The sequence below is a fragment of the Mesocricetus auratus genome, unplaced genomic scaffold (genome assembly GCF_017639785.1).
Source record: "Mesocricetus auratus isolate SY011 unplaced genomic scaffold, BCM_Maur_2.0 Super-Scaffold_100003, whole genome shotgun sequence".
Taxonomy (NCBI): Eukaryota; Metazoa; Chordata; class Mammalia; order Rodentia; family Cricetidae; genus Mesocricetus; species Mesocricetus auratus.
The window spans coordinates 27,326,006-27,351,558 of NW_024429188.1; the positions used below are offsets into that span (position 1 = coordinate 27,326,006).

At 39.6% G+C, this 25,553-nt stretch overlaps 1 protein-coding gene across 1 annotated transcript; it reads left to right on the forward strand.

Annotated features, from left to right (window-relative positions):
- Positions 1 to 6,134: 6,134 nt before the first annotated feature.
- On the forward strand, positions 6,135 to 11,676 carry LOC121139964 (male-specific submandibular salivary gland protein). The gene is made up of 7 exons (XM_040744171.1): positions 6,135 to 6,292; positions 6,739 to 6,878; positions 7,311 to 7,381; positions 7,998 to 8,105; positions 9,349 to 9,450; positions 9,614 to 9,643; positions 11,469 to 11,676. Exons 1-6 carry the CDS (start codon positions 6,212 to 6,214, stop codon positions 9,628 to 9,630), a joined length of 519 nt encoding a protein of 172 aa, XP_040600105.1. The 5' UTR covers positions 6,135 to 6,211; the 3' UTR covers positions 9,631 to 9,643; positions 11,469 to 11,676.
- Positions 11,677 to 25,553: the final 13,877 nt, after the last annotated feature.

The window sequence follows — 25,553 nt, forward strand, 5'->3', positions numbered from 1 at the left end:
GGAGAAAACAAAGGAGCCACACTGCCCCCTGCCTGTATCAACTAGAGCTATTGACAAAATAAAGAGCAGATAGTGTATGTGAGGACCTGGAGATGGAACACTAATATCATTCGGGAGACATGTGTATCTTTGCTTTGCACCAGGCAAACACTCTAGATGGTGAAAATGGTGCTCACACAGGAGGAACCATGCTTTCCCTTTTCCCTATTATTTGCTAAATATTCCCAGTTTTCTTCTGTATATAGTTTAGTGGCTGAAGGAGTAGACTAGGCTGGGTGAGATGAAATGAGGAAATGGCAGATTCTCTTCTGACACTCACCACCACCAACTGCCCAAGGGCCCTTCTAGTTTTTCACAAGGACAGAACTTTTACAAGAGATGATTAGAACTGAGAGGGGCCTTAGATACCATCTCACTCAAGTCCCTCATTTTACATGTGAAAGAAACAAAGCACAGGGGTGTTGAGTTTATCCCCCAAGTTTGTTAGACCTAAATTCCATCTGATGACAATTGATCCAAAGATCTTTTGGCAGATAGGGCTCTGTCCTGTGTTGGCCATACATGATGAAGACTCTGGTCTACAGTGGCTCTGCTGGAGTATAGAGATTTAGGGAAAGACTCATATGACACTGTAAGGATCGAGCCACTTTGTGTGAAAGATTTCACCCCACTTCAGGACACATTCCTTTTAGAAGAGATCATTCATTTTAGTGGAACAATTACACATAATTTAACACAAGTTGGGTATGTCTTCTTTTTCACATAGGTCCTGGTAGACTTGTGGCCTGGGTTACCTAGTGTTTCCTTGTGGGGTATATATTTTGAACTACCTCTATTGTGTTTGATATATGTGTTGTCTTTTTAAAGGTTGGATTCCTTGCTCAAAATTGGAAATTCTGAAATTGAAAGACGGCCTCATTACAGCTGTGAAGAGATGCAGATAACCACAGTTCAAAGGTAGGGAACCTCCTTCTACCCTTACAATAATGGTCTTGTATGAGCTATGTGACATCATCAGGGGGAATAGGAGCAGAACCTGTGGTGTTTGGCACAGGTCACCTGGTCACCGCATCGCACTGCCATCATGTCTGTTCCCTCCTCTCCTCTCCTCTGCTTTCTAATTCTCTTTATTTCCTGGTCAAGTGTGGAAAGTTCATGATGAGGCGGTCAGTTCGTCAGCTCTGTCAGGTGACAGAGAAAGGTCCAGGGACTACTTACTCCTCTGTCATCCTACATCTCGACTGTTCAGATTCTCCACAACTCCTTTGCCTGCTATATTGTGACTGTTCAACATCTCAGCAGAGAAGAGAAGGGAAGAGCAGAATTTATATGAAGCATTTCTAAACAGAATTTTTATTTTCTGTTAGTTCTTAAACGCATCACTTACATGTTGACTTATTAACACTGAACATGCTTAAATTTATTTTAATTAATATAACAATTTCATTAAGTTTCTGAAAATTTCATACATGTACACATACAATGCATTTTGATTGTATCCATCCCTATTTGTCTCCCTAACTTCTTTCAGCTCCTTTTTCATCTCTCTACTTGCTCTCTCGTTTATTTATTTATTGATTGATTCATTAATGGATAGGCACAGGGTGTCTCGGTGTAGCCCTGGCTGTCCTGGGACTCATTACATAGACCAGGATGACCTCAAACCTGAGGATACACCTCGGCCACCTGACTGCCGGGATTAGATGTATGTGCTACCACCACCTAGCCCTCTTTTAGTTTTAAATAACCCACAGAGTTGCATTTGTGTGAGGTACATACTCAAGGTTGTGGTACTATTGCAATATGTGCTTGACCTACTTAGGGCCACAGTCTTCAAAATATATTCTCCATCTCTGAGAAGCCAATAGCTCCACAGTTAGGGATGGGACACGTTAACCATATTGAAATGCAAACTGGCTCAATCTTATTTTCTTACAACCTTTATTCTTCCTCTTCTCAGTAGTCCCCAAAGATGACTCCATTTTTAAATTTGATGTTTTAAAAAGATTCAATTTTGAGTAGTTACTCAGTTGAGGAATCTGTGAAAATTTTGGCCCTAAAACATCATTTCACCAAATTTATAGTACAAAACATGACTATTAAGAATTTTTTGAGTCAAGGGTTTTTTCTTTCTGTTTGTTGCTAACATTGAGATCCACATTATCTCACACTACTTACTGGAAATCCATACCTAAGTCAATCCAGACATAGAAGAAACACAGACCATGGAGGAATATATATACATATATATATATATATATATATATATATATTATTCTTTTTTCATAGAAAAATTTTCTTTGAAGAGCTAAAGAGAATTGAGAGGAAAGAAAGTGTATAGGAGAAGGAAAAGGACAGATCAAATTAATAAAATCAAAGAAGGGATATCAGGGAATAATACACCCAACAACACAATTATACACACAAATTGGGTTTATTAAGGAAACTTTAGTGCCACATGTTTCATAATCTACAGAACATTGATATTTTGCTACTGACATGTATTCTACCAAGACAGAATTAAATAAAGTGTGCTGACTAGTTTTATGTTTACATGATGACCCAAGCGAACATCATCTGAAAGGAGGGAACCGCAGTTAAGAATATATATCCATTACATCTGGCTGTAAGGCATTTTTTCAGTCAATGATCAATGCGGGAGGAGCTAGCTCATAGTTATGGGGTCATCGCTGGGCTGGTAGTCCTGGATTCTATAAGAAAACACGTTGAGAAAGCCATGAAGAGCAAGCCAGCAAGCAGCACCCTTCCATGGTCTCTGTATCAGCTCCTATCTCCAGGTTCCTGCCCTTTTTTTAGCTCCTGTTCTGACTTCCTCCACTGATGGACTATGATGTAGAAATGGAAGCCTGATAAAATCTTTTCTCTTCAGCTTACTTTTGGTCCTAGTGTTTCATCACATCAATAGAAACCCTAGCTAAGATGTGAAGATAGAGAAAACTTACATAGGATGACATTAACTATTTTGCAGTTAATTTTTTATTGAGTCAGTAATAAAATATTTTCCTCCAATGACGCATTTGGGACCAAGTGCTTTCAGTGTTGACTCCAAACATTCATTTTAACAAGATGTAACCATAATATTCGTAATTTCTTTTAAAACCTCAAATATGAAGAAATTCTACCAATGGGTTTTTTAAGCCCAGCTTTACCCCACTAGGTAGCAAAACCAGATGGGGAACCAATAACAAAAAAATAGGACTATGTGCAATATCCATGATAATTATTTCAATTGATACATGAATTTCATATCATAAACATAAAAAACAGTTAATGATAAAATACTGACTGTCATGCAGACCCCAGGTTTTAATTTATATATGCATATTTAAGGAGTGTTTCAAGAGATCAGAAAAATGTTTTAAAATTGCTCTGAGAATTTTCAAAATTAAATGGAGTATAAAGGAGGTATGGGTAGTGTAATATATGATGTAAAAATGTCAATACTGGATGTTGAAGGCTTTAACTGGGGTAGAGAGTGGAGAGCAAGAGCACAGAAGGAGATATGAAAGGGCTTATAAAAATTAAATGTGTTTGAAAATGATCAAAAATTATGCTAATTTGTAAAGTAATTAAAAAGTAACATAATAATAATAAAGTATTTTAAGTGATGTTGCACAAAGCTGTACTTTGAAATGAAGCCCCTTTTCATGTACAATTAATATAATTAACATATGCTAATATGACCTTAAAACATTGGGAACAATTTGAACATTTTCTCTCTAAGACCTGAAACAAGACAATTTTCTATAGTTTCTTTTCTTTTTAAATTTTCAATTAAAATTTTTTGAGTTTATACTTTAATTACAACATTCCTCTCAAGGCTGTGAACTTTCCAAATTTTAAGTCACTCAGCACAGAGATTCCCCCAAACTAAGAGAAATTGGACAGCACACAGCTCTGAGAATAACAGAAATTCCCCACCAATAAAATGGTAGAATTTGGAAGATCCACCCCTGTCTATTAACAAAGCCTAAGAATGTCTAGTGCTGCATTTTCCCATGATTTTTACTTAAAGCTAGAATACACAGAAGAATCTGTGTAACTACATCAAAGGAAAGGAAACAAAGAAAAATAAACAAACAAACCCAACCATTGCACCCAATACAAAAGGGCACAAAAATAAGGAAGAGAGAAACTTCAGTACATGTTTATTGATTCTTTGGGAGATGAAGGTCAGTGACCTGTGGAAAAGGAGTCTTTCAGCCAAATTCTACTCAATGGTCAGACATTAAAGAGCTCAATGCTTGGCTGTGTCTCCAGTAACACAATCTGTTGTGTCAACATTTCATATATTTTGACTCTATTGATTTGAAGTTCCTACATTTTCCATTCTTTCTTCACTTCCCTGTTATGGACAAAATGTGCTGTTAAGGTCCTTAATTAATAAATTACTTGAAATGGAAACACACACACACACACACGCACACACACTTGCATATATAAATTGGAACATATAACCATGAATATCAAATATATCCACATATGAATATAAAATTTACCACATTTACATATGAGATATATAAAGATAAATAAGAAGATATTCATATATGAAATGCATAAAATAGATATATCCATACATGAAAATGTAAAACACATATGTATACATATGTATAAGCTTCAAACACAGTGATAATTTCTAGGATCCATCAGAATAGATGGATGTTCTCACATGAGACAGAATTTGTATTTTTCTGAGTCCCTGGGTTAGGCTGTATGGTATCATATTACTTTAATTATGTATAAGGGGAAAACTCACTGCCCCTCATAAATAAGGAAGGAGATCTTTTTGATACAGGTGCTGGAAATGCTAAACAATGATCCTGAGTTTGTGTAAGGCCATAGGGAAGTTTTCAGAAGGGCCACTCAGAAAATAAGATTAATGTGTGGGTTCTTTGGGGTCTTGAGGAAAAATCAGAAGGACTTTTATGAGAGTTTGTGAAGTCTTAGGTAATTTTCCACTTCACAAGGTATTAAATGATAGCTGATCTTGCTTGATTTGTCTTTGAATTTTACCCATCACTGTTGTTAACATTCAGAAGAACACTCAAATTCTGTGGAAAAAATAGAGATTTCTCAAGAAATCAGTGGAAGACATTGATGTTTGTAAGTAAAGTCCACCTTGTGTCATGGAATTGAGTTATTTCATGGAGACTCAAAAACATACAAGTTGACAATAAATAAGAAGGCACCATATAGGAATATGATAAGAACAAATATATACAGTACACAATGAAGCATGAAGAAATTATAGGAAAGCATTTGTGACAGTGGGCTTGGTGACCATTTCTTATGTAAAATTTTTGGAATCTTGAAAAATGACTTAAGGAAAATAAATACTGAATGATGCATTTGGGCAAATATTTGTAAATCCATCTACTGACCAAAGGTCTGAATGGAGAAAAAGTTGAGAAATCATTAGACACAATCATGAGAAAATTAGCAACTGTCTGTAAGTTGCATAAATGATTCAGAGACACACTTGTGAAAAAATACACTAACAACAAACAGATATGAATGTGTGCATGTATTTAGTATTGAAAATGTAAACTGTAGTTGGAATAAGCTATGACCATTACCATGGCCTATCAACAACTGAGCCCATAAAACAATGATATTTTATATCAAAACAAAATTTTATATTGTTGTTGAGAATATCAAGTTAAAAAATGTTTCATATCATGAGTCAAAATTACAAATTCTTGCCCAGAATATAAAACAGCACACAGCTTTACACTGAATCTCATGTTCATTGATATTTAATTGAATAAAAATTGATTAATATGCACATTGTAACTAGTGGTCAAATGGTCTAGTTTATGGAAAAGTTGTCATAGTTAAAATAACAAGACTCAAAAATCCCCCACATTTTCCACTTCTTCCAAATGAGAAACTTGGAGTTTAAGGACATGAATATTGGTGCTTTTGACAGTCTGCCCATGTCCACAGTGGCCAGAAAGGTCAATTTCATGGCTTAACTCAAATTAATCTCATTAGGAAGCAATCAGAATAACAGAATTGTTGTCTATGGCTGTTGCTGCCAACCAGGATATACTGGAATTTCACTGTGGACAATCCACCCACTACATCTCAGGGCAAAGATTAATACTATAAAAGGTAGAGAAGATTCTCGGTCTCTCCAACACCTGTCAGATTTTGACCTCTGTAAGAAGCAGTGAATCCAGGCTCTACCATGGTGAAGTTCCTGCTGCTTGCTCTTGCCTTAGGTGTGTCCTGTGCACAGCATCAGAATCTTGAAGTCAGTCCCTCAGAGGTATGTACATTTGGGGATGAAAGGGCCTCTTGTGTTTATATATACCTGAGCTTGGTTTGAGCATGTTCATTGTTTAAATTCAATATACTTCTATACCGTATCCAAATCTGATCTTTAATTCTATCCTAGTGTCATTAAACCTCTTTCATGTTTTCAATGAGATCTATCTACAGTGTGAAAGAAGGTTAAGATCAAAAACTTCCAGATTGAACTTTCCCTGTGGGTGATTTACACAGTGCGAACTGTATTCCAGTATCCCACATTCTGGTGTGAATGAGTGATGATGCCTTCTCATGATTTACTCTCAAGGAAGAAGACATCTACATTCACTAGGTCCAAGTTCACTTGTCGGTTGACATAATGTATAATTAGTAATAGTGTTGCTGAAATAAAAACAGGAAATGAAATGACTACCCAACACTCACAATAAGGTCTGTGCTCCTTAGGTTGACGGGAAGTGGCACAGCCTTTACATAGCAGCAGATAATAAGAGTAAGGTAAGCGAAGGTGGACCTTTGAGAGTTTACGTCAAGCACCTGGAATGCAGTGATGAATGCCAGACATTCACAATCAAATTTTATACCAAGTAAGTGACATTCATCCAACGCACAGGGACAGGACTGAGAAACAGGGACGTGAATGCCATTGTAAAATTTTCACTCAAATAAATGGGTTATGCATGAAAAATGGAGTTGATCTCCTGGGCCTATTGGAGAACAGTGGCCTTCAGCCTTATCTGTGTACTTGACTTCAGCAAGATTGGCTGTGCTATTTTAGTTTCAGAAGGTTGGGTAATTCTGGTTGAAACCAGTCACAAATGGTAAAGGTGGGTAGAAGATTGAGGACACAGTCTTCTCTTGGCAGGCTGGATTTATTGCCCATGCCAGCCATGACGCCGGAGTCTCTGTTTATTTACCCAAATTAAAAATCAGCCCAAGATAGTTAATGCTACCAACACAATAATGAAATATTAGCAATCTGAAAAGAGTAAATTAAGAAGTGAAGCTTTCTTTTTTAGGGTGGAAAACGTGTGCCAGGAACACAGAGTTGTGGGAAGAAAAGGCAAAGATGGGAAGTATATTACAGACTGTGAGTATATATGCATGTGTATATATATATATATACATCTGTGTGTGTGTATGTGTGTATGTGTAGAGAGAGAGAGAGAGTGTGTTTGTGTCTTTGTCTGTGTCTGAGACAACGGGCATTGTTGGCCCAGGATACACATGTAGGGGCCAGGATTTCAGAGAAATTCATCTGATAATTTCTGATGCAAGTTCAAAGTTCTAATTAATCTTTTAAACATTAATAGGAACATGTGAAGTTAATGTTTGTCTTTTTGTGACTGGGTTATCTCAATCAGGATGGTTTCTTCTAGTGCTGCCCATTTGCCTGCAAATTTCAAGATTCCATTGATTTTTTCTGCTGAATAGTACTCCAGTGTGTAAATGTACCACATTTTCTCTATCCGTTCTAAAGTTGAGGGGCATCTAGGTTGCTTCCAGGTTCTGGTTATTACAAAGAATGCTGCTATTTCATTTATAATTCTATATTATTGTGAAGGACATTTGAAGTAAGACTTACAATTGAAGTAAGAAAAAGTGTGATAGATGTGTTAAATATAATGAAAAAACAAATCAACAACAGCAACAACTAAATCATGACAATTCTACTGAGTTCTCAGGTGTTTCTGTTTTAATTGCAGTCTCTGGTCAGAATTATTTCCACGTTGTAGAGAAGGCAGATGACACCATGACCTTTCACAACGTTAATGTCGACGATAGTGGAAAGACAAATGTTATTTTAGTTGTTGGTGAGTGTGCTGCTCATCATAGGGGTTCTATTGCTGTGTTAAAGAAAGTTGGGGAGGAAAAGGTTTATTTGGCTTACACTACTGCATTGTTGTCCATCACTGAGGGAAGCCAGGACAGCGACTCAAACAGGGCAGGGACTTGGAAGCAGGCACTGGCACAGAGGCCATGGAGGGGTACTATTTACTGGTTTGCTTCTCATGGCTTGCTCATCCTGCTTTCTTATAAAACTTACGACCACCAGGCCAAGGAACACACCACCCACAATAGGTTGGGCTTTCCCCCATCAGCCACTGATTAACAAAATGTATTTCAGAGTTTCCCATAGCGTGTTGGGCTCTTCCACATCAACTTTCAATCTGGAAAAATGTCCTACAAGGTTTGCCACAGGTCTATCTGATGGAGGCAATTTTCTTAATTGAGGTTCCCTCTTCCCAGATGTTCTTGACTGTGTTTGGTTGACTAACAAAGCCAAAAACAAAAAAACAAAAAAGTCCCCCAAATCCCAGGTTGCTTTGTTTGACATAGCTGTGAGGGGAGGGGAGGGTGGGGACTGGGGGTCGGGAGTTGGGGTGGGTGAGTGATGGATAGAGAGGATGTGGTAGGAGTTGGGTGGTTGTTAATTTTTGGTTCACGAACCTGTTCATCTGATTTAACTGCTCATTTTAGTAATAATCATATTCCCGTGTGTGGATTCTAGAATCTACACAGAAATAAGATGAAAAGTCATATCATGCAGATATTTAGTTCACAGATTCCAGCCATCAGAATTCCATACAGGTATTTTTGAAAAAAATGTCATGCCTATGTTGAAAGCATGAATAAATATAATAATCATCATCATCATCATCATAACGTAAAAGAGAGTTAGTCTTCAGGGTGGACAAAGTCATGGTTCCTTACATTTTAACTCCATTAAATGTGTTCTGTATACCTTAGAAGTCTTAGGCTGGCTGTGTTGTAGAGGCTCATTCTTTTAATCCCAGCACCCAGGAGGCAGTGGCAGGCAGATCTCTGTGAGCCTGAGGCCAGCCTGGTCTACAGAATAAATTTCAGGAGAGTCTCCAAACCTACAGAGAACCCTGTCTCAAAAAACTTTTAGGCTGAGCAGAGTGAAGCTGGTTGGGATAAGGAAGGGTCAGGAAGACAGGATGTTTCCATGGGTCAGTACTGCATGACCCACTACCACTGTGTCTGTTCTAAGCATTTTAACAGACGCTCTGTTTTCTGTTCCATGCAATGTAGGGAAAGGTGAGAGTTCGAGCATAGAACAGAAGCAGAGGTTTGAGAAGACAGCCGAGAAATACGATATTCCAAAGGAGAATATTGAGCACTTGGTGACCACAGGTAACACCATTGTGCTTCACACAGCAAAGACATGCATCTGAAAATATTCCTAATAATCACTGATTCACCCTTTTAAAATTTAAAAACACTGGAAATACTAAGGATCTCTAACAATATTTTTGTTTGTGCCATTTTCTCCCTCTATCAAAACTATCTTTCACAGACACTTGTAATCAATAAAGACACCATATGGGTGAGTATGAACATGATAGAGGAGCTTACTCATGGTTTAATCTGATAGAATTCATTCTTTTTTAAACAATTTTCCTTTTTTATTTAAATTAGAATCATGCTTGCTTCACATGTTAATTCCAGCTCCCTATCCCTCCCCTCCTCCCTGTGCCCCCAACCAGGTCCCCATTCCCGCACCCAAGATTTCATTCATTAGGTTATTGGTCATGTATTTGATAGAGGAACTGTTTGTTTATAGTTTTATCTCTCTCTCTCTCTGTCTCTCCCTCTGTGTGTATATATATATATATATGCTTATACAATCAAAGGGGGAAAAGCTATGATTGATGTTGCTGTTAGTCTTTATACCATGACAAAAAGCAAATCTCCCCTAAAGCAGAGTGTAGATTTCTTTTATATATTTTTTATTTTATTTTATTTTTTATTTGTAAATTTAAATTTAAATTAGAAAAAAGGTTGCTGCACATGTCAATACCAGGTTCCTCTCCCTTTTCTTCCCTTCCTCACACACTCCCTCTCCAACCTCCCCATATCTCCTCATTTCCCCAAGGAGGGTGAGGCTCTTCATGGGGGTGTCCATAGTCTGTCATTTCATCCAGGGCAGGAACTAGACCCTCCCACATGAGTCCAGGGAGAGAGTGCATTTCTCATTGTGGGATGGGCACCCAAACTCCATTTGTATGCCAGAGATACAACTACCCAAGGCCCCATAGATTACCCAGGCCTCCTCACTGACACCCACATTCATTCAGGGGTGTTGATCAGTCCCATGCTGGATTCCCAAGCATCAGTCTGGGAATCAAGAACTACCCCTTATTCATGTCAACAGTTTCCAGGGGTTAAACCAGCCCAGTCTTAACTCCTTTGCTCATCAGTACTCCCTCTCTTTCACTGGGTTCCTTGAGTTCAGCTCAATGTTTAGCTGTGGGAGTCTGCCTCTGCTTCCATCAGTCTTTGGAAACAGGTTCTGTTTCCCAGACTCTCTGGCTGTGGGAATGTAGGCTGGCACTCCCCAGACCATATCTATGTTTAAAAACCATATATGAGAGAGTACATATCATGTTTGCTTATTGTGACTGAGTTACCTCACTCGGGATATTTTTTCTAGTAACATCCATTTGCCTGCAAATTTCAGGATTCCATTGTTTTTTTTTTCTTCTGAATAGTACTCCATTTTATAATGTACCATATTTTCTCTATCTAATTTCCAGCTGAGGGGAATCTAGGTTGCTTCCAAGTTCTGGCTGTTACAAATAATGCTGCTATGAACATAGTGGAACCTACGTTCTTGTTGTATGAATGTGTATCGTTTGGATATATGACTAAGAGTAGAATTGCGGGGCCTTGTGGTAGACTGATTCCCATTTTTCTGAGGAATCTCCATTCGGATTTCCAAGGTGGCTGTATGACTTGGCACTCCCGATTTCTTTTATCTTGATGTGAAATAATTTTGTGAAATTCTCAACTGTTAAAAATGAGTAATGTCTGTGGAATTCAGGGGTGTATCTTGCATTTGGAAATACTGTAAATGTAGATGAACTTTCTAGAACTCTCCTGAGACACAACCTTGCATATACATTCCTTTTTTGATAGAAAATCAATATTTACATTGAAAACTATCAGTCTAAAGCTCAGTACAGAGGTATTGAAGTCAGTGAGGAGAAACTTAATTCTAACCCTATGACATTTGGCATTTTTATCAAACCTTCCACTATATTCTTCATCCATTATTTTTTCATTTACAATCTTAGAAATTTTGTTAGTACCAGCAGCTCATGAACATCTAACTGTTTTGTTTGTGTTTGTGTTGCCTTTTGCATTTGAAGCTTTACCGATGACAGCAAGATCATGAATATTCCCCACATCAACTTTTGCGTGAAATCAGAATCATGACAATGAAGATAATTCACCATTTTTCTTTTTTCCTTCTAATCTTACAAATGAAGTCAGAATATCTGCTTCATGGATTTTCTTCCTATCCTCCTACTATATTACTGACTATTCTGTTGGTTAAATAAATTAATTTCTCATGCATACACTTCTGTCTTTAATCAATGTGACATAATACACAACCAACAGACATAGGCACTCAACTTCAACTATTGAAAAATAATCTGATTTGGGATGATTCTAGTTCAGAGCACTTTTCAGTCAGTGGGTTCAGTTTCTACAAACCACATGGCAGTGCACAAACATCTGTAACTCTAGCTCCAGGGGAATCTTCACCTTCTTCCGGCATCCAAAGGTATGGCACCCACCTGGTGCATATACCATATACAGATACACAAATATATATGTAATTCAAAAGTAAAATAAATCTTTAAAAATGGGATTACCCAGGTATGATGGTGCATGGTGTTAATTTCAAAGTTTGGGAAGCAGAAACAGGTGTATTTCTGTGAATTAAAGGCCAGCATGATCTATATATGGAATTCTAGGAAAGCCAAGGCTACGCAGTGAGACCTTGTCTCAAAAATAAACATAAATCAATAAACAGTAAAATAAAATTGGACCATTTGATAGTAGAATAAGAAATAGTTTTTATTGAGAATAAGTACATAATTCATTGATACTTCATAATTAGATGGGAAAATATTACCTATGACATTATATACATTATATTTAGTACGTGATGAAAACCATCTATGATACATCTTTTAGTATATGAGGCTTGATAGCCAGGATGTCCTAAGAGTCAGAGGGGGCACTCTTAGAAACAACCTAAATGTCTCCCTGATGTTAAAAAAAACCAAACTAACACTTTAAAACAACTGCCAAAATGTTATTGTTTTTCAGGGCTACAAAGTGGTATATCTGCACCCAAATGCATATTGTATTCTTTTGGCCAAGAGTCACAAGTGTTCCCTTAATAGGAGACATTAAAACTATTGTACATCGGACGCTATGGTAGTGTTGGGTGTTCTGGGATTTATTTCAGATTTAGAAAACATGAGAAATAATACAAAAGATAGACACATAGAGGCCAGAGCTTGTATACAGATACCCCACTCATGCCCTGCACTTTTCAGGAGGGTTTGTCCTTACCTTTCATAAGAAAAAACTTATTTTCATGCCTTTGGTGCAGGAAGGTACTTTTGTAAATGTAAACCCAGCCACAAACCCTTTAAGCTACAATCTGTCCTTTCTGCAAAATATGCTAGTACAATGTTGGCACAGAACTTGTGGGAATATCCAGTCCATGTCTGACTTGATTTAAGACCCACTCTGAGATGGAACCAATATACAACACTGCTTGAATGACCTAGAAGCAGAGATTAGATAGCTCAAAAGCACTGGATAAAAGCAAATACTATTAGTCTTTTAAAAAGGAGTGATAAAATGACTCCTAATGATTTCTGCTTCACTCATAGTTCACAGTCTTATTCAGCCATCATCAGAGAGGCTTCCTCAGGCAGCAGCTGAAAACAGGTACAGGGACTCACAGCCAGACATTACACAGAGAGAGAGAGAGACCTTGGAACATAAAATTCTAAATGGAATGTCTTCATCAAACCCCTCAACTGAGAGCTCAGGGAGTCCTGAGGAAAAGAAGCCAGGAGGAGTTGGGGAGACAGAAGGGATAGAGACTACCAGAAGAACAAGCCTCTCTAATCAGCTGAGCAAATTGCATATGAATTTACAGAAACAGAGGACCCAAGTACAGAGCCTACACAGGTCTGTATCAGGTTCTCCACATATGTATTAAAGCCTTTGGTTTAGTAATTTTATGGGACACCTGAGGGAGTAAATGACTGGATCACTCACTCTTTTTTTCTTTTTCATTTAAATTAGAAACAAGCTTGTTTTTCAAGTCAATCTCAGTTCCCTCTCCCTCCCTTTCTTCCTTGGCCTGCACTGAACCCCTATCCCATTCCCTTTCTTCTCCCAAGGGAGGGTGAGGCCTTGCATGGGGGTCTTCACATTTGGAGCAGGGCCTAGGTCCTCCTGTGTGTATCTAGGCTGAGAGAGTCTCCCTATTTTTGGAATGGATTCCCAAATTCCATTCGTGTACTAGGAATCAATACTACCATAGGCTCCATAGATTGCCCAGGCCTCCTAACTGACACCTACCTTCAGGGCAGCTATTCTGGTTTCCCAGCTATCAGTCTGGGTTCCATGAGCCCCCCCTTGTAAAGGTTAGCTGTTTCTATGGGTTTCTCCAGCCTGGTCTTGGCCCCTTTGCTCATCACTCCTCCCTCTCTGCAACTGGATTCTAGGAGTCTGTCTCAGTGTTTAGCTGTGGGTGTCTGATTCTGCTTCCATCAATTACTGGATGAAGTCTCTAGGATGGCATATAAGGTAGTCATAAATCTCATTATCAGAGAAGGCCATTTAGTGTAGCCTTCCATTATTGCTTAGATTGTTAGTTGGGGTCATCCTTGTAGATCTCTGAAATGTTCCCTATTGCCATATTTCTCTTTAAACCTATAATGGTTCCCTCTATTATGATATCTCTTTTATTGCTCTCCACTATTCTTCCCCTGACTGAATCTTTCTGCTCCCTGCTGTCCTCCTACCTTCTCCCCTCCACTTTTGCCTGACTCTCTCTCTCCTCCCCCCATGCTTCCAATTAGCTCAGTAGATCTTGTCCCTTTTCCCTTTTCTGAGGGACCATGGATGTCTCACTTAGGGTCCTCCTTGTTGCCTAGCTTCTCTGGCTATGTGGATTGTAGGCTGGCAATCCTTTGCTCTATGAATAAAATCCATATAGGAGTGAGTATATACCATATTTGTCTTTCTGTGACTGGGATACCTCACTCAGGATGGTTTCTTCTAGTTCCATTCATTTGCCTGTGAATTTCAAGGTTCCATGTTTTTTTCTGCTGAGTAGTGCTCCATTGTGTAAATATACCACATTTTCTCTATCCACTCTTCAGTTAAGGGACAGCTAGGTTGCTTCCAGCTAGGTTGTGGCTATTACAAATAATGCTGCTATGAACATAGTTGAACAGATGTCTTTGTTATGTGAATGTGCATCTTTTGGGTATATGGCTAAGAATGGAATTGTTTGATCTTGTTGTAGACTGATTCCCATTTTCCTGAGGAACCGCCATACTGATATCCAAAGTGGCTGTTTGAGTTCGCACTCCCACCAGCAGTAGGGGAGTGTTCCCCTTTCTCCACATCTTCTCCAGCATAGACGGTCATTGGTGTTTTTGATTTTAGCCATTATGAAAGGAGCAAGATGCTAACTCAGAGTTGTTTCGATTTGCTTTTTCCTTAAGGCTAAGGATGTTGTGCACTTTCTTAAGTGTCTTTCAGCCATTTTGGATTCTTCCATTGGGAATTCTCTATTTATTTCTGTACCCCACATTTTAATTGGATTATTTGGTGTTTTGGTGGCTAGCTTCTTGAGTTCCTTGTATATTTTGGAAATCAACCCTCTGTCAGATGTGATGTTCATGAATATCTTTTCCCATTCTGTGGGCTGTATTGTGTCTTGTTGACTGTGTCCTTTCTCTTCCAGACGCTTCTCAGTTTCAGGAGGTCCCATTTATTACTTGTCAATCTCAGTGTCTGTGCTACTGGTGTTATGTTCAGGTGCAGTCTTTTGTACCAATTCGTTCAAGGGTACCTCCCACTTTCTCTTCTAAGACGTGAGTGAAACTTTATGTATGTTGAGGTCTTTGATCCATTTGGACCTAAATTTTGTGCATGGTAATAGACATGGGTCTATCTGCAGTCTTCTCTATGCCAGCATCCAGTTATGCCAGTACCATTTGTTGAACATGCTTTCTTTTTTCCATTGTATAACTTCAGCTTCTTAGTCAAATATAAGGTGTTTGTAAGTCTGTGGGTTAAAATTAGGGTTTCTAATTCAATTCCATTGGTCTATCTGTGCATTTTTTGTGCCAGTACCAAGCTGTTTTCAGTACTATAGTGGGTTGGGACTAGCACTGCCATGTCAGCAGACTTTGTATGGCTTGGTTTGCCTGGGGCAAGTAAAAATGTCAACAGTCCCCTGTCCATGAGATCCCAAAAAGTGTCAGAGGTAGATCTCTTACTGTTTTACCAGATCATGTGACTGTTTTCCTGTTCTTGGGTTACCACTTCCAACTTTGATGTGATGTTTTTGTTTTGTGTTATTACATTTTATTCTTAGTTTTGTTGCTGAAATAGGAAGAAAGAAAGAAAAAGAAATCACATTCTATCCTTCAAAAATAAAAAATACAAATAAAGAAAAGTTCATTGAGTTTCATAAATACTATAAAAAATTTTAATTGCTCTATTTCTTTTTTAAGATTTATTTATTTATTTATTTATTATGCATACAGTATTCTGTCTGCCTATTTGCCGGCCAGAAGAGGGCACCAGATCTCAATACAGATGGTTGTAAGCCACCATGTGGTTGCTGGGAATTGAACTCCGGACCTTTGGAAGAGCAGTCAGTGCTCTTAACCTCTGAGCCATCTCTCCAGCTCCAATTGCTCTATTTCTATACTGCGTATTGGAATCAAGAAGGCATAAACTGATTTTATATTAACCTAATTTATACAAAACAACAATGCTATTGCCTATTTTATAAACATTAGTAATTTCTTATAGGAACTTTGTCTCTCATGGTCAGTTTCAGTAATTTTCCCCACATTTAGTGGAATTTGTTCCCCTTCCTGCATTTGATTGGGTAGAGTTAGAAGAGATACCAGTTAGAACCCTGCACGAAGTATCTATTGATTAGTTTTCTATCAGTTCATAAAAACCAACAATCTCATGCTGGTCGTTGGTGGTGCATGCCTTTTATTCGCAGCACGCGGGAGGCAGATGCAGGCGGATCTCTGATAGTTCGAGGCCATCCTGGTCTAAAGAGCGAGTTCCAGGACAGCCTCCAAAACAATACAGAGAAACCCTGTCTCAAAAAAAATAAAAACGCTCAGGGCAGCAGTCATAGGTGATCACTGGGTCCCCATCTTAGACCCGATGTCCTCCTGCTCACCCTCTCTCGGATCCCCTGGCTTGGGGACTGCTGCCAGGTAGACACCCCACAAAGGATGAGCAAGGCACAAGGAACCTGCAGAGAGACCTGCTCCACTTCTGCCCAAACCCAGGGCATAGGGCAGAGGTGAACAAGCTTGTGCTCTCTTTGATCCACTGGCATGGGGACTGCAGCCAGGTTGACTCCCCCCTCCCCACGGAAGACCAAGCAACCAGGAGCCTGAGAGAGCTCTTCCACTTCGACCCACACTCAGGGAAGAGGACTGAGAACAGAGGCCAGAGAGTACTGGATTTCCTTGCACCCACAGAAAGGGAACCCTGGTAAAATAAACACCATGAGAGGAAGAAACTCTACACCCCCTGAAAGAAGTGATGGGGAAAAGCAATATCAGAACACACTCAGCATTGGTGGCTCACGCCTTTAATCCAAGCACTCAGGAGGCAGAGGCAGGCAAATATCTTAGTTTGCGGCCAGCCTGGACTAAAAGAGCAAGTTCCAGGACAGACTCCAAATCAATACAGAGAAACCCTGTCTCGAAAAACCAAAAAAAAGAACACACTCAGCAACTGAAAAACAAATATTACATCACCAGAATCTAGAGATTCTACACCAGTAAGACCTGAACACCACAATGCAGATGTAGAAGAAGGGAATGACCTTAAAAGCGCTTTCATGAAAATTATAGAGGCCCTGAAAGAAGATGTGAGAAAATCCCTTAAAGAAATGGAAGAAAAAACAAACCAAAAACTCCAACAAATGAAAGAAAGGGAGGAAAACACGACGCAAAAATTACAAGAAACAATTCAAACAATGCAAGGATTGAAAGCTGACATGGAGAAAAAAACCCACAGTCTGAAGGAATGCTGGAAATCAAAAAACTGGGGAAACGGACAAGTACTACAGATGCAAGCATAACCAACAGAATACAAGAGATGGAAGAGAGAATCTCAGGTGTTGAAGACCTGAGATTAGGTGAAATAGATTCATCAATCAAAGAAAATCTGAAGTCCAAAAAATTCCTAACAAAAATATCCAGGAAATATAGGACACCATGAAAAGACCAAACCTAAGAATAATAGGTATAGAAGAAGGTGAAGAAACCTAACTCAAAAGGACAGAAAAAGAAATTCAACAAAATCATAGAGGAAAACTTTCCCAACCTAAAGAAAGTATGCCAATGAAGATACAGGAAGCTTACAGAACACGAAATACAGTGGATCACAAAAAAGTCCCCTTGCCACATAATAATCAAGACCGCAAGATTACAAAATAAAGAAAGAATACTTAGAGCAGCTAAGGAAAAGGTCTAATAACATATAATGGCAAACCTATGGGAATTACACCTGACTTCTCCATGGAAACTCTGAAAGCCAGAAGGTCCTGGATAGATATTCTGTCAAGACTAAGAGACCACGGACGCCAGCCCAGACTACTATACCCAGCAAAGCTCTCAATCACTATAGATGGAGAAAACAGGATATTTCATGACAAAACCAGATTTAAACAATACGTGTCCACTAACCCAGCCCTACAGAAAGTTCTGGAAGGAAAATTCCAGTCCAAAGAATTTAACTACAACCAGAATAACTTAGGAAATAGATAATCTCACTTTACCAATACCCCAAAGAGAAAAGGGATGGAAATCCACATACAATTCCACCAAGAGCAACCATTCCAAATCAAATGCGAATGTGTAATCAAAGGTCATTAATATCTCTCAATATTAATGGTCTTAATTTGCCCATAAAAAGGCACAGAATGGATTCGAAGACAGAACCCATCCTTCTGCTGCATACAAGAAACACACTTCAGCATCAAAGACAGGCATTACCTTTGAGTTAAGGATTGGGAAAAGATTTTCCAATCAACAGGCCCCAAGAAACAAGCAGGGGTAGCCATCCTAATAACTAACAAGCTAGACTTTAAACTGAAATCAATAAAAAGTGATGAAGGAGGTCATTACATATTCATCAGAGGAAAAATCTACCCAGATGAAGTCTCAATTAGGAACTTCTATGCCCCATATACAAAGGCATCCACATTCGTAATAGAAACATTACTAAAACTCAAACCACACATAAAACCTCACACACTAATAGTGGGAGAAATCAACACCCCACTGTCACCACTAGACACGAATACAAGACAGAAACATAGGAAAGAAACAAAGGAACTTATAGAGGTTATGACCCAGTCGGGTTTGACAGATATCTATAGAACAGTCCATCCAAACACAAAAGAATATACCTTCTTCTCAGTGCCACATGGAACCTTCTCAAAAATTGACCACATACTTGGCAACATACCAAACTTCAACAGTTACAAAAAAAGTTGTACCTTATGAGACCACCATGCTTTAAACTTAGAGTTCAACAACAACACAAACTGCAAGAACCCTACAAATTCATGGAAATTGAATAATGTGCTATTGGGTGGGTCAAAGAAGAAACAAAAATCTCAGCCAATTTAGTCTCCTCTATTGAGAATTCTCTGTTTAGCTCTGTAGCCCACTTTTTAATTGGATCCTTTGGTGTTTTGGAAACTTTCTTCTTGAGTTCTTTATAAATTTTGGAGATCAGCAGAAGGATGGGTTCTGTCTTCAAAACCTTTTTGTTAGCCTGTGTCTTTTTATGGGTGAGGTAAGACCATTAATATTGAGGGATACTAATGACCATTGATTGCTCATTCTTCTTTGATTTGGAATGGTTGGTGGTGGTGGAATTATGTGTGGAATTTTCACACCTGCTGTGCAGCCTGCATCCGAGAATGTAGCGAGGTGGTCGGGATAGATGACACAGAGACCGGTCGGTTGCTTTAAGAAAACTTTATGCTTCCCAAGTCAGCTTAGGAGGAGACCCCAAGTCTGCTTAGGAGAAGTCCCAAGGAAAAATGCTTCCCTCTTTGAGGACTTCTGCCATCCATCTACACAATTCTCCAACAACTCTCCCAGACTTCTCACCCTCCTGGCTGGTGGTTTAATCTCTGGCCCCAGAATCTGGGAGAAACAGCAGGGGAACAGGAAGAAGCATCTAGCCATAGGGGGTGTCAAAGTCATGGTGTTTCAGTGAGCTAGCCCTTATCTGAGCCCTATCAAGAGCTTTATAGCACTGAATTGTTTTCAGTAAACATTATCTCACAGCTGCCTGCTCCCAGGCCGAAGGGGAAGTGGGTTTCTGCTCAAGGTCTGGTGTCCCCACATGGAATTCCACCTCTTTTTTCTTTTGGCTGTTGGTAAAGTGGGATTATCTAATGCCTATGTTTTGCTGGTTGTAGTTAACTTCCTTGGGTTGGAGTTTGCCTTCCAGAACTTTATGTAGGGCTGGGTTAGTGGATATGTATTGCTTGAATCTAGTTTTGTCATGGAATATCTTGTTTTCTCCCTCTATAGTGATTGAGAACTTTGCTGGGTATAGTAGTTTGGGCTGGCATCCATGGTCTCTTCCTGTTGGTAGAAGAGTTATCAAAGGATTTTTCTGGCTTTCAGAGTTTCCATCGAGAAGTCATGTGCAATTCTGATAGGTTTGCCTTTATATGTTACTTGGCCTTTTTCCTTAGCTGCTCTTAATATTCTTTCTTTATTCTCTATATTTGGGGTCTTGATTATCATGTGGCAAGGGGTCTTTTTTGTGATCCACTCTATTTGGTGTTCTGTAAGCTTCTTGTACCTTCATTGGCATGTCTTTCCTTAGGTTGGGAAAGTATTCTTCTATGATTTTGTTGAGTATGTTTTCCGCGCCTTTGAGGTGGTTTTCTTCGCCTTCTTCTATACCTATTATTCTTTGGTTTGGTCTTTTATAGTGTCCCGTATTTCCTGGATGTTTTGTGTTAGAGATTTGTTGGACTTAACATTTTCTTTGGTTGATAAATCCATCTCTCATAGTGTATCTTCAATGCCTGAGATTCTCTCTTCCATCTCTTGTATTCTGTTTGTAATGCTTGTATCAGTAGTACCTGACCATTTGCCCAGCTTTTCTATTTCCAGCCTTTCTTCAGATTGTGCGTTTTTATTGTCTCTATTTCAGTTTTCAACCCTTGCACTGTTTGAATTGTTTCTTGCAATTTTCAGTTTGTCTTTTCCTTCATTAGTTGCATTTTATGAATTTTTTGGTTTGTTTTTTTCTTCCATTTCTTGCATTTTTGGGTTTGTTTTTTCTTCCATTTCTTGCATTTTTGGTCTCTTTTTTCTTCGATTTCTTGCATTTTTGGTATGTTTTTTCTTCCATTTCTTTGAGGGATTTTCCTATATCCACTTTTAGGGCATCTATCATTTTCATGATGTTGTTTTTAAGGTCATTCTTATCTGCTTCATTTGCATTGGAATGTTGGAGTCTTGCTGGTGTGGAGTCTCTAGAATCTGGTGGTGTCATATTTGTTTTTCTGTTGCTGAGTGTGTTTTTATTTTGTCTCTTTCCTATCTCTTCTTCTAGTGGGTGTAGAAGAGCCCCTTACTGGTCTGGTGGTTAGGGGACCACAGTTCCCTTTCGGTGGGTGCAAGTAACTCCAATACTCTGGTAGTTCTTCTATTCCTCGTCTTAGTTCTGGTCCTGGACCCACCAATGGACTAGCAGGTCCCCTAATCTCGTTGGTGGAAGAGAAGTCCTGGGATCTATTTTGCTTGGCTCCCTCCGGGATGGGATGCTCTGTGACAGTCTCTAGGCAATCCCCAGGCACTGGAATGCAGGTCCAGATGCTGGGCCAGTTTACCTGGTCCCACTGCCAGATACACTGGTTCTCTGGTCTATGGTGGAAGAGAAGACCTGGGATCTGGGGCGCTTGGCTCCTGCCGGGATGGTGCCCTGGTCTCTCTGGTGGAGGGGAAGACCTTGGATCTGGTATACCTAGTATTCTTAGGTTTGGTCTTTTCACAGTGTCTCATAATTCCTGGAAATTTTGTGGTGGGGACTTGTTGGTACTTAAGTTTTGCTTTGGTCGGTGTACCTATTTCCTCTAGTGTATCTTCAACACCTGAATTTCTGTCTTCCATCTCTTGTATTCAGTTGGTTATGCTTGTATCTGTAGTACCTGACCTTTTGCCCAGCTTTTCTATTTCCAGCCTTCCTTCAGACTGTGTTTTTTCTTATTGTCTCTATTTCAGCTTTCAACCCTTTTACTTTTTGAATTGTTTCTTGCAATTTTTGCTTTGTCTTTTCCTCTCTTTCATGCATTTGTTGAAGTTTTTGTTTTGTTTTATCTTCCATTTCTTGCATTTTGTGGATTGTTTTTTCCTCCATTTCTTGCAACTCTTGTATTTTTTTGGTTTGTTTTTTCTTCCATATCTTTAAGAGATTTTCTCATATCTTCTTTGAGGGCCTCTATCATTTTAATGAAGTTGCTTTTAAGGTCTTTCTTATCTGCTTCTTCTGCAATGGACTGTTCAGGTCTTAGGGGTGTAGATTCTCTAGTTTCTGGTGGTATCATATTGGTTTTTCTGTTGGTGGGTGTGTTTTGTATTGTCTCCTTCCCATCATTTCTTCCTGTGGGTGCAGAAGGAGTCTCTTCCTCACCTGGTGTGTATGTGACCCCTTTCCAGTGGGTAGAAGCAGGTCCAGTATCCTGGTGGCTTTCGTCTTGCATGAATGGAGGCCCTCCTAGTATCGGGACCTTGGCAACCTCTATGTATGCTGGATCCTTGCTTCGCCTGTCCCGTGGGTGGAGACTGGGACTTGGAAGATGGCAGTCTCTGGGTGGGCTGAATCTCTTTGGGCTGGGATTAGGATCTGCTGTGCTCTGTCCTCAGGTCTCCGGTTTTTCTCATTTTCTGCCCCCTTTGAGGTGGATTTCTTCACCACCTTCTACACCTGTTATTCTTAAGTTTGGTGTTTTTATGGTGTCCCTTATTTCCTGGATATTTTGTGTTAGGGATTCGTTGGACTTAAAGTTTTCATTGGTCAATGAATCTAATTCTCTTAGTGTATTTTCAACACCTGAGATTCTATCTTCAATCTCTTGTATTCTGTTGGTTATGCTTGCATCTGTAGTACCTGACCGTTTTTCCAGCTTTTCTATTTCTAGCATTTCTTTAGTCTGTGCTTTTTTATTGTTTCTATTTCAAATTTTAACCCTTGCACTGTTTGGATTGCTTCTTGCAATTCTTGCTTTGTCGTTTCTTCCATTTCTTGCATTTTTTGGATTGTTTTTTCTTCCATCTCTTTAAGGCATTTTCTCATATCCTCTTTGAGGGCCTCTATCATTGTCATAAAGTTGTTTTTAATATCATTCTCTTGTGCTTCATATGTGTTGGGGTGCTTCAGTTTTGCTGGTGTAGGGTCTCTGATCTCTGTTGCTCCTTTTGTTTTTCTGTTGTGTCCTTCCCATCTGTTCCTGATTTGGGTTCCAGAAGGTAATGCTTTCTCTCCTGGTGTGTTTGGGACCAGGGTTCCCTTCTGGTGGGTGCATGCAAGTCCAATACTCTGGTAGCTCTCCACTTCCTGGTCTCGTGGGTGGAGAAATGGACTAGGATGCTGGGTCTCTTTGCATCCCTATGGGATGAATGGGAGCCTGCGTGGTAGATCCCAGGCAAAGGAGTGTGGCCTGGAGACAGACCCTGATAGCCTTAGTCATGTGGGTAGAGCAGGAGACTAGGATGCTGGGGTGAGTTTGCTCCTGCCTCAGGGATGGAAGCTGCAGTGGCAGACCCCAAGCACAGGGAGCCAGCCTTGACTGAGGATGGAACAGGAGATTAAGCTGCTGGGGTACCTTGGCTCCTGCCACGGAGATGGAAACTGCTGGAATCATTTGTGTTTATTCTAGGCCTCTGGGCTATCTAGTCTCTGATTCTTTGCTACTCAAGCGGTGTTCGTATGGGTTCCTTCTCATGGAGTGTGTCTTAAGTCAAATCAGACATTAGTTTATACTTCCTCAACCTTTGTATCACCATTGCTCAAGCACCTCTTGCAGGCAGGTAAGATGGTAGATCAAAGGTTTTGTGGATGTTGGTATTTATGTTTCTCCTTTGGTCGCTTGCAGAGAACTTCACATATGAAAAACACTAGGATGAAGGGGTTAAATGTTCTATATAGGCACCAGATCAAATTCTCCATGTTCAATGAATTGTGTGCATTTGTCTTCAGCAGTAGGCCCTGCTGTCAGTCTGTGACAAACAACCTATTGTATTGGCAACAATCTGAGCCATTTGGAAATTTCCATGGGACCTTTTGGCCAAGAACTCCTATAAATATATTCCTATAACAGATGTATCCCTAAATATGCAAGTACAAATAATTGTATCCCTTTAAATATTTTGTTGTTGGTTTAATTTAATTTTTTATTCATTTTATTGTTTCCTCTCCATCCTGTCTTCCCATTCCCTCTCCCCACTTTCTCTCTCTCCCCCACCCATTCCTCTGAAAGTGTAAGGCCTCCCATGGGGAGTCAACAAAGCCTGGCATATCAAATAGAGACAGGACCTAGTTCCTCCTCCCTGCATCAGGGTTGAGCAAGGCATCCCACCACAGGAAATGGGTTCGAGAAGGCTAGCTCATGTACCAAGAATAGATCCTGTTCCCAGTACTAGGGGCCCCACCAAGAGATCAATCTACACAGTTGTGACTCACATGCAGTGGGCCTAGCTAGGTTCCATGCAGGCTTCCTAGCTGTTGTTCTAGAGTCTATGAGTTCCCACAAGCTTGAGTCAGCTGTTACTGTGGGTTTCACTTTCATGATCTTAAATCTCCTTGCTCATATAGTGTTTCTTCCCTCTCTTTGACTGGATTCCTGGAGCTTGGCCCAGTGCTCAGCTGTGGATATCTTCATCTGCTTCCACCAGTTACTGGATGAAGGTTCATGTTTGTCTTTCTAGGTCTGTGTTACATTGTTCAGGAAGGTTTTTTTTCTAGTTGCATCCATTTGCCTGCAAATTTCACGATGTCATTGATTTTACTGCTGAGTAGTAATCCACTGTAAGAATGTACCACATTTTCTTTGTCCATTATTCAGTTAAAGGGCATCTAGGTTGTTTTCATGTTATGGCTAATTCGAATAATGCTGGTATTAATGTAGTTGAGCAAATATCCTTGTGGTATGATTGAACGTCATTTTGGTATATACCCAAGAGTGCTATTGGTGGGTCTTGAGGTAGATTCTGAGAAAGTGCCACTAATTTTCAAAGTGGTTAGACAAGTCTACACTCCCACCACCAGCAGTGGAGGACTGTTCCCTTTACTCCACATCCTCTCCCACATATACTGTCATCATTATTTTTGATCTTAGCCATTCTGGCAGGTGTAAGGTGATATTTCAGAATCATTTTGATTAGATTTCCCTGATGGTTCAGGATGATGAGCAATTCATTAAGTGTCTTTCAGTCACTTGAGATTCTTCGGTGGAGAATTCTCTGTTTAGATCTGTACCCCATTTAAAATGATTTTCTTTTATTTTAAAACAATATTTTCTCATCTTGCACTAGGGAAATGTCCAGAGATCTACAAGGTTGGTCCCAACTAACAATCTAAACAATAATGGAGAGACTACTTTAAACAGCATTCCCCAATAATGAGATTGATGACTACCTTATATGCCATCCTAGAGCCTTCATCCAGTAGCTGATGGAAGCTGAAGCAGACACCTACAGCTAAACACTGAGCTGAACTCCTGGAATCCAGTCACAGAGAGTGAGGAGTGATGAGCAAAGGGGTCAAGACCAAACTGGAGAAACCCACAGAAACAGCTGACCTGAACAAGGGGGAGCTCATGGAAACCAGACTGATAGCTGGGAAACCAGTATAGGACCAATCCAGATGCTCTGAAGGTAGATGTCAGTTAGGAGTCCTGGGCAATCAATGGGATATCTGGTAATGGATCAGTATTTATCCCTAGCATATGAATGGACTTTGGGAGCCCATTCCACATAGAGGGTTACTCTCTCAGCCTGGACACACAGGGGAGGGCCTAGGTCCTGCTCCAAATGTTATGTCAGATTTTGAAGATCTCCATGACAGGTCTCACCATCCCTGATGAGCAGATACTGGGTTATTGGGGG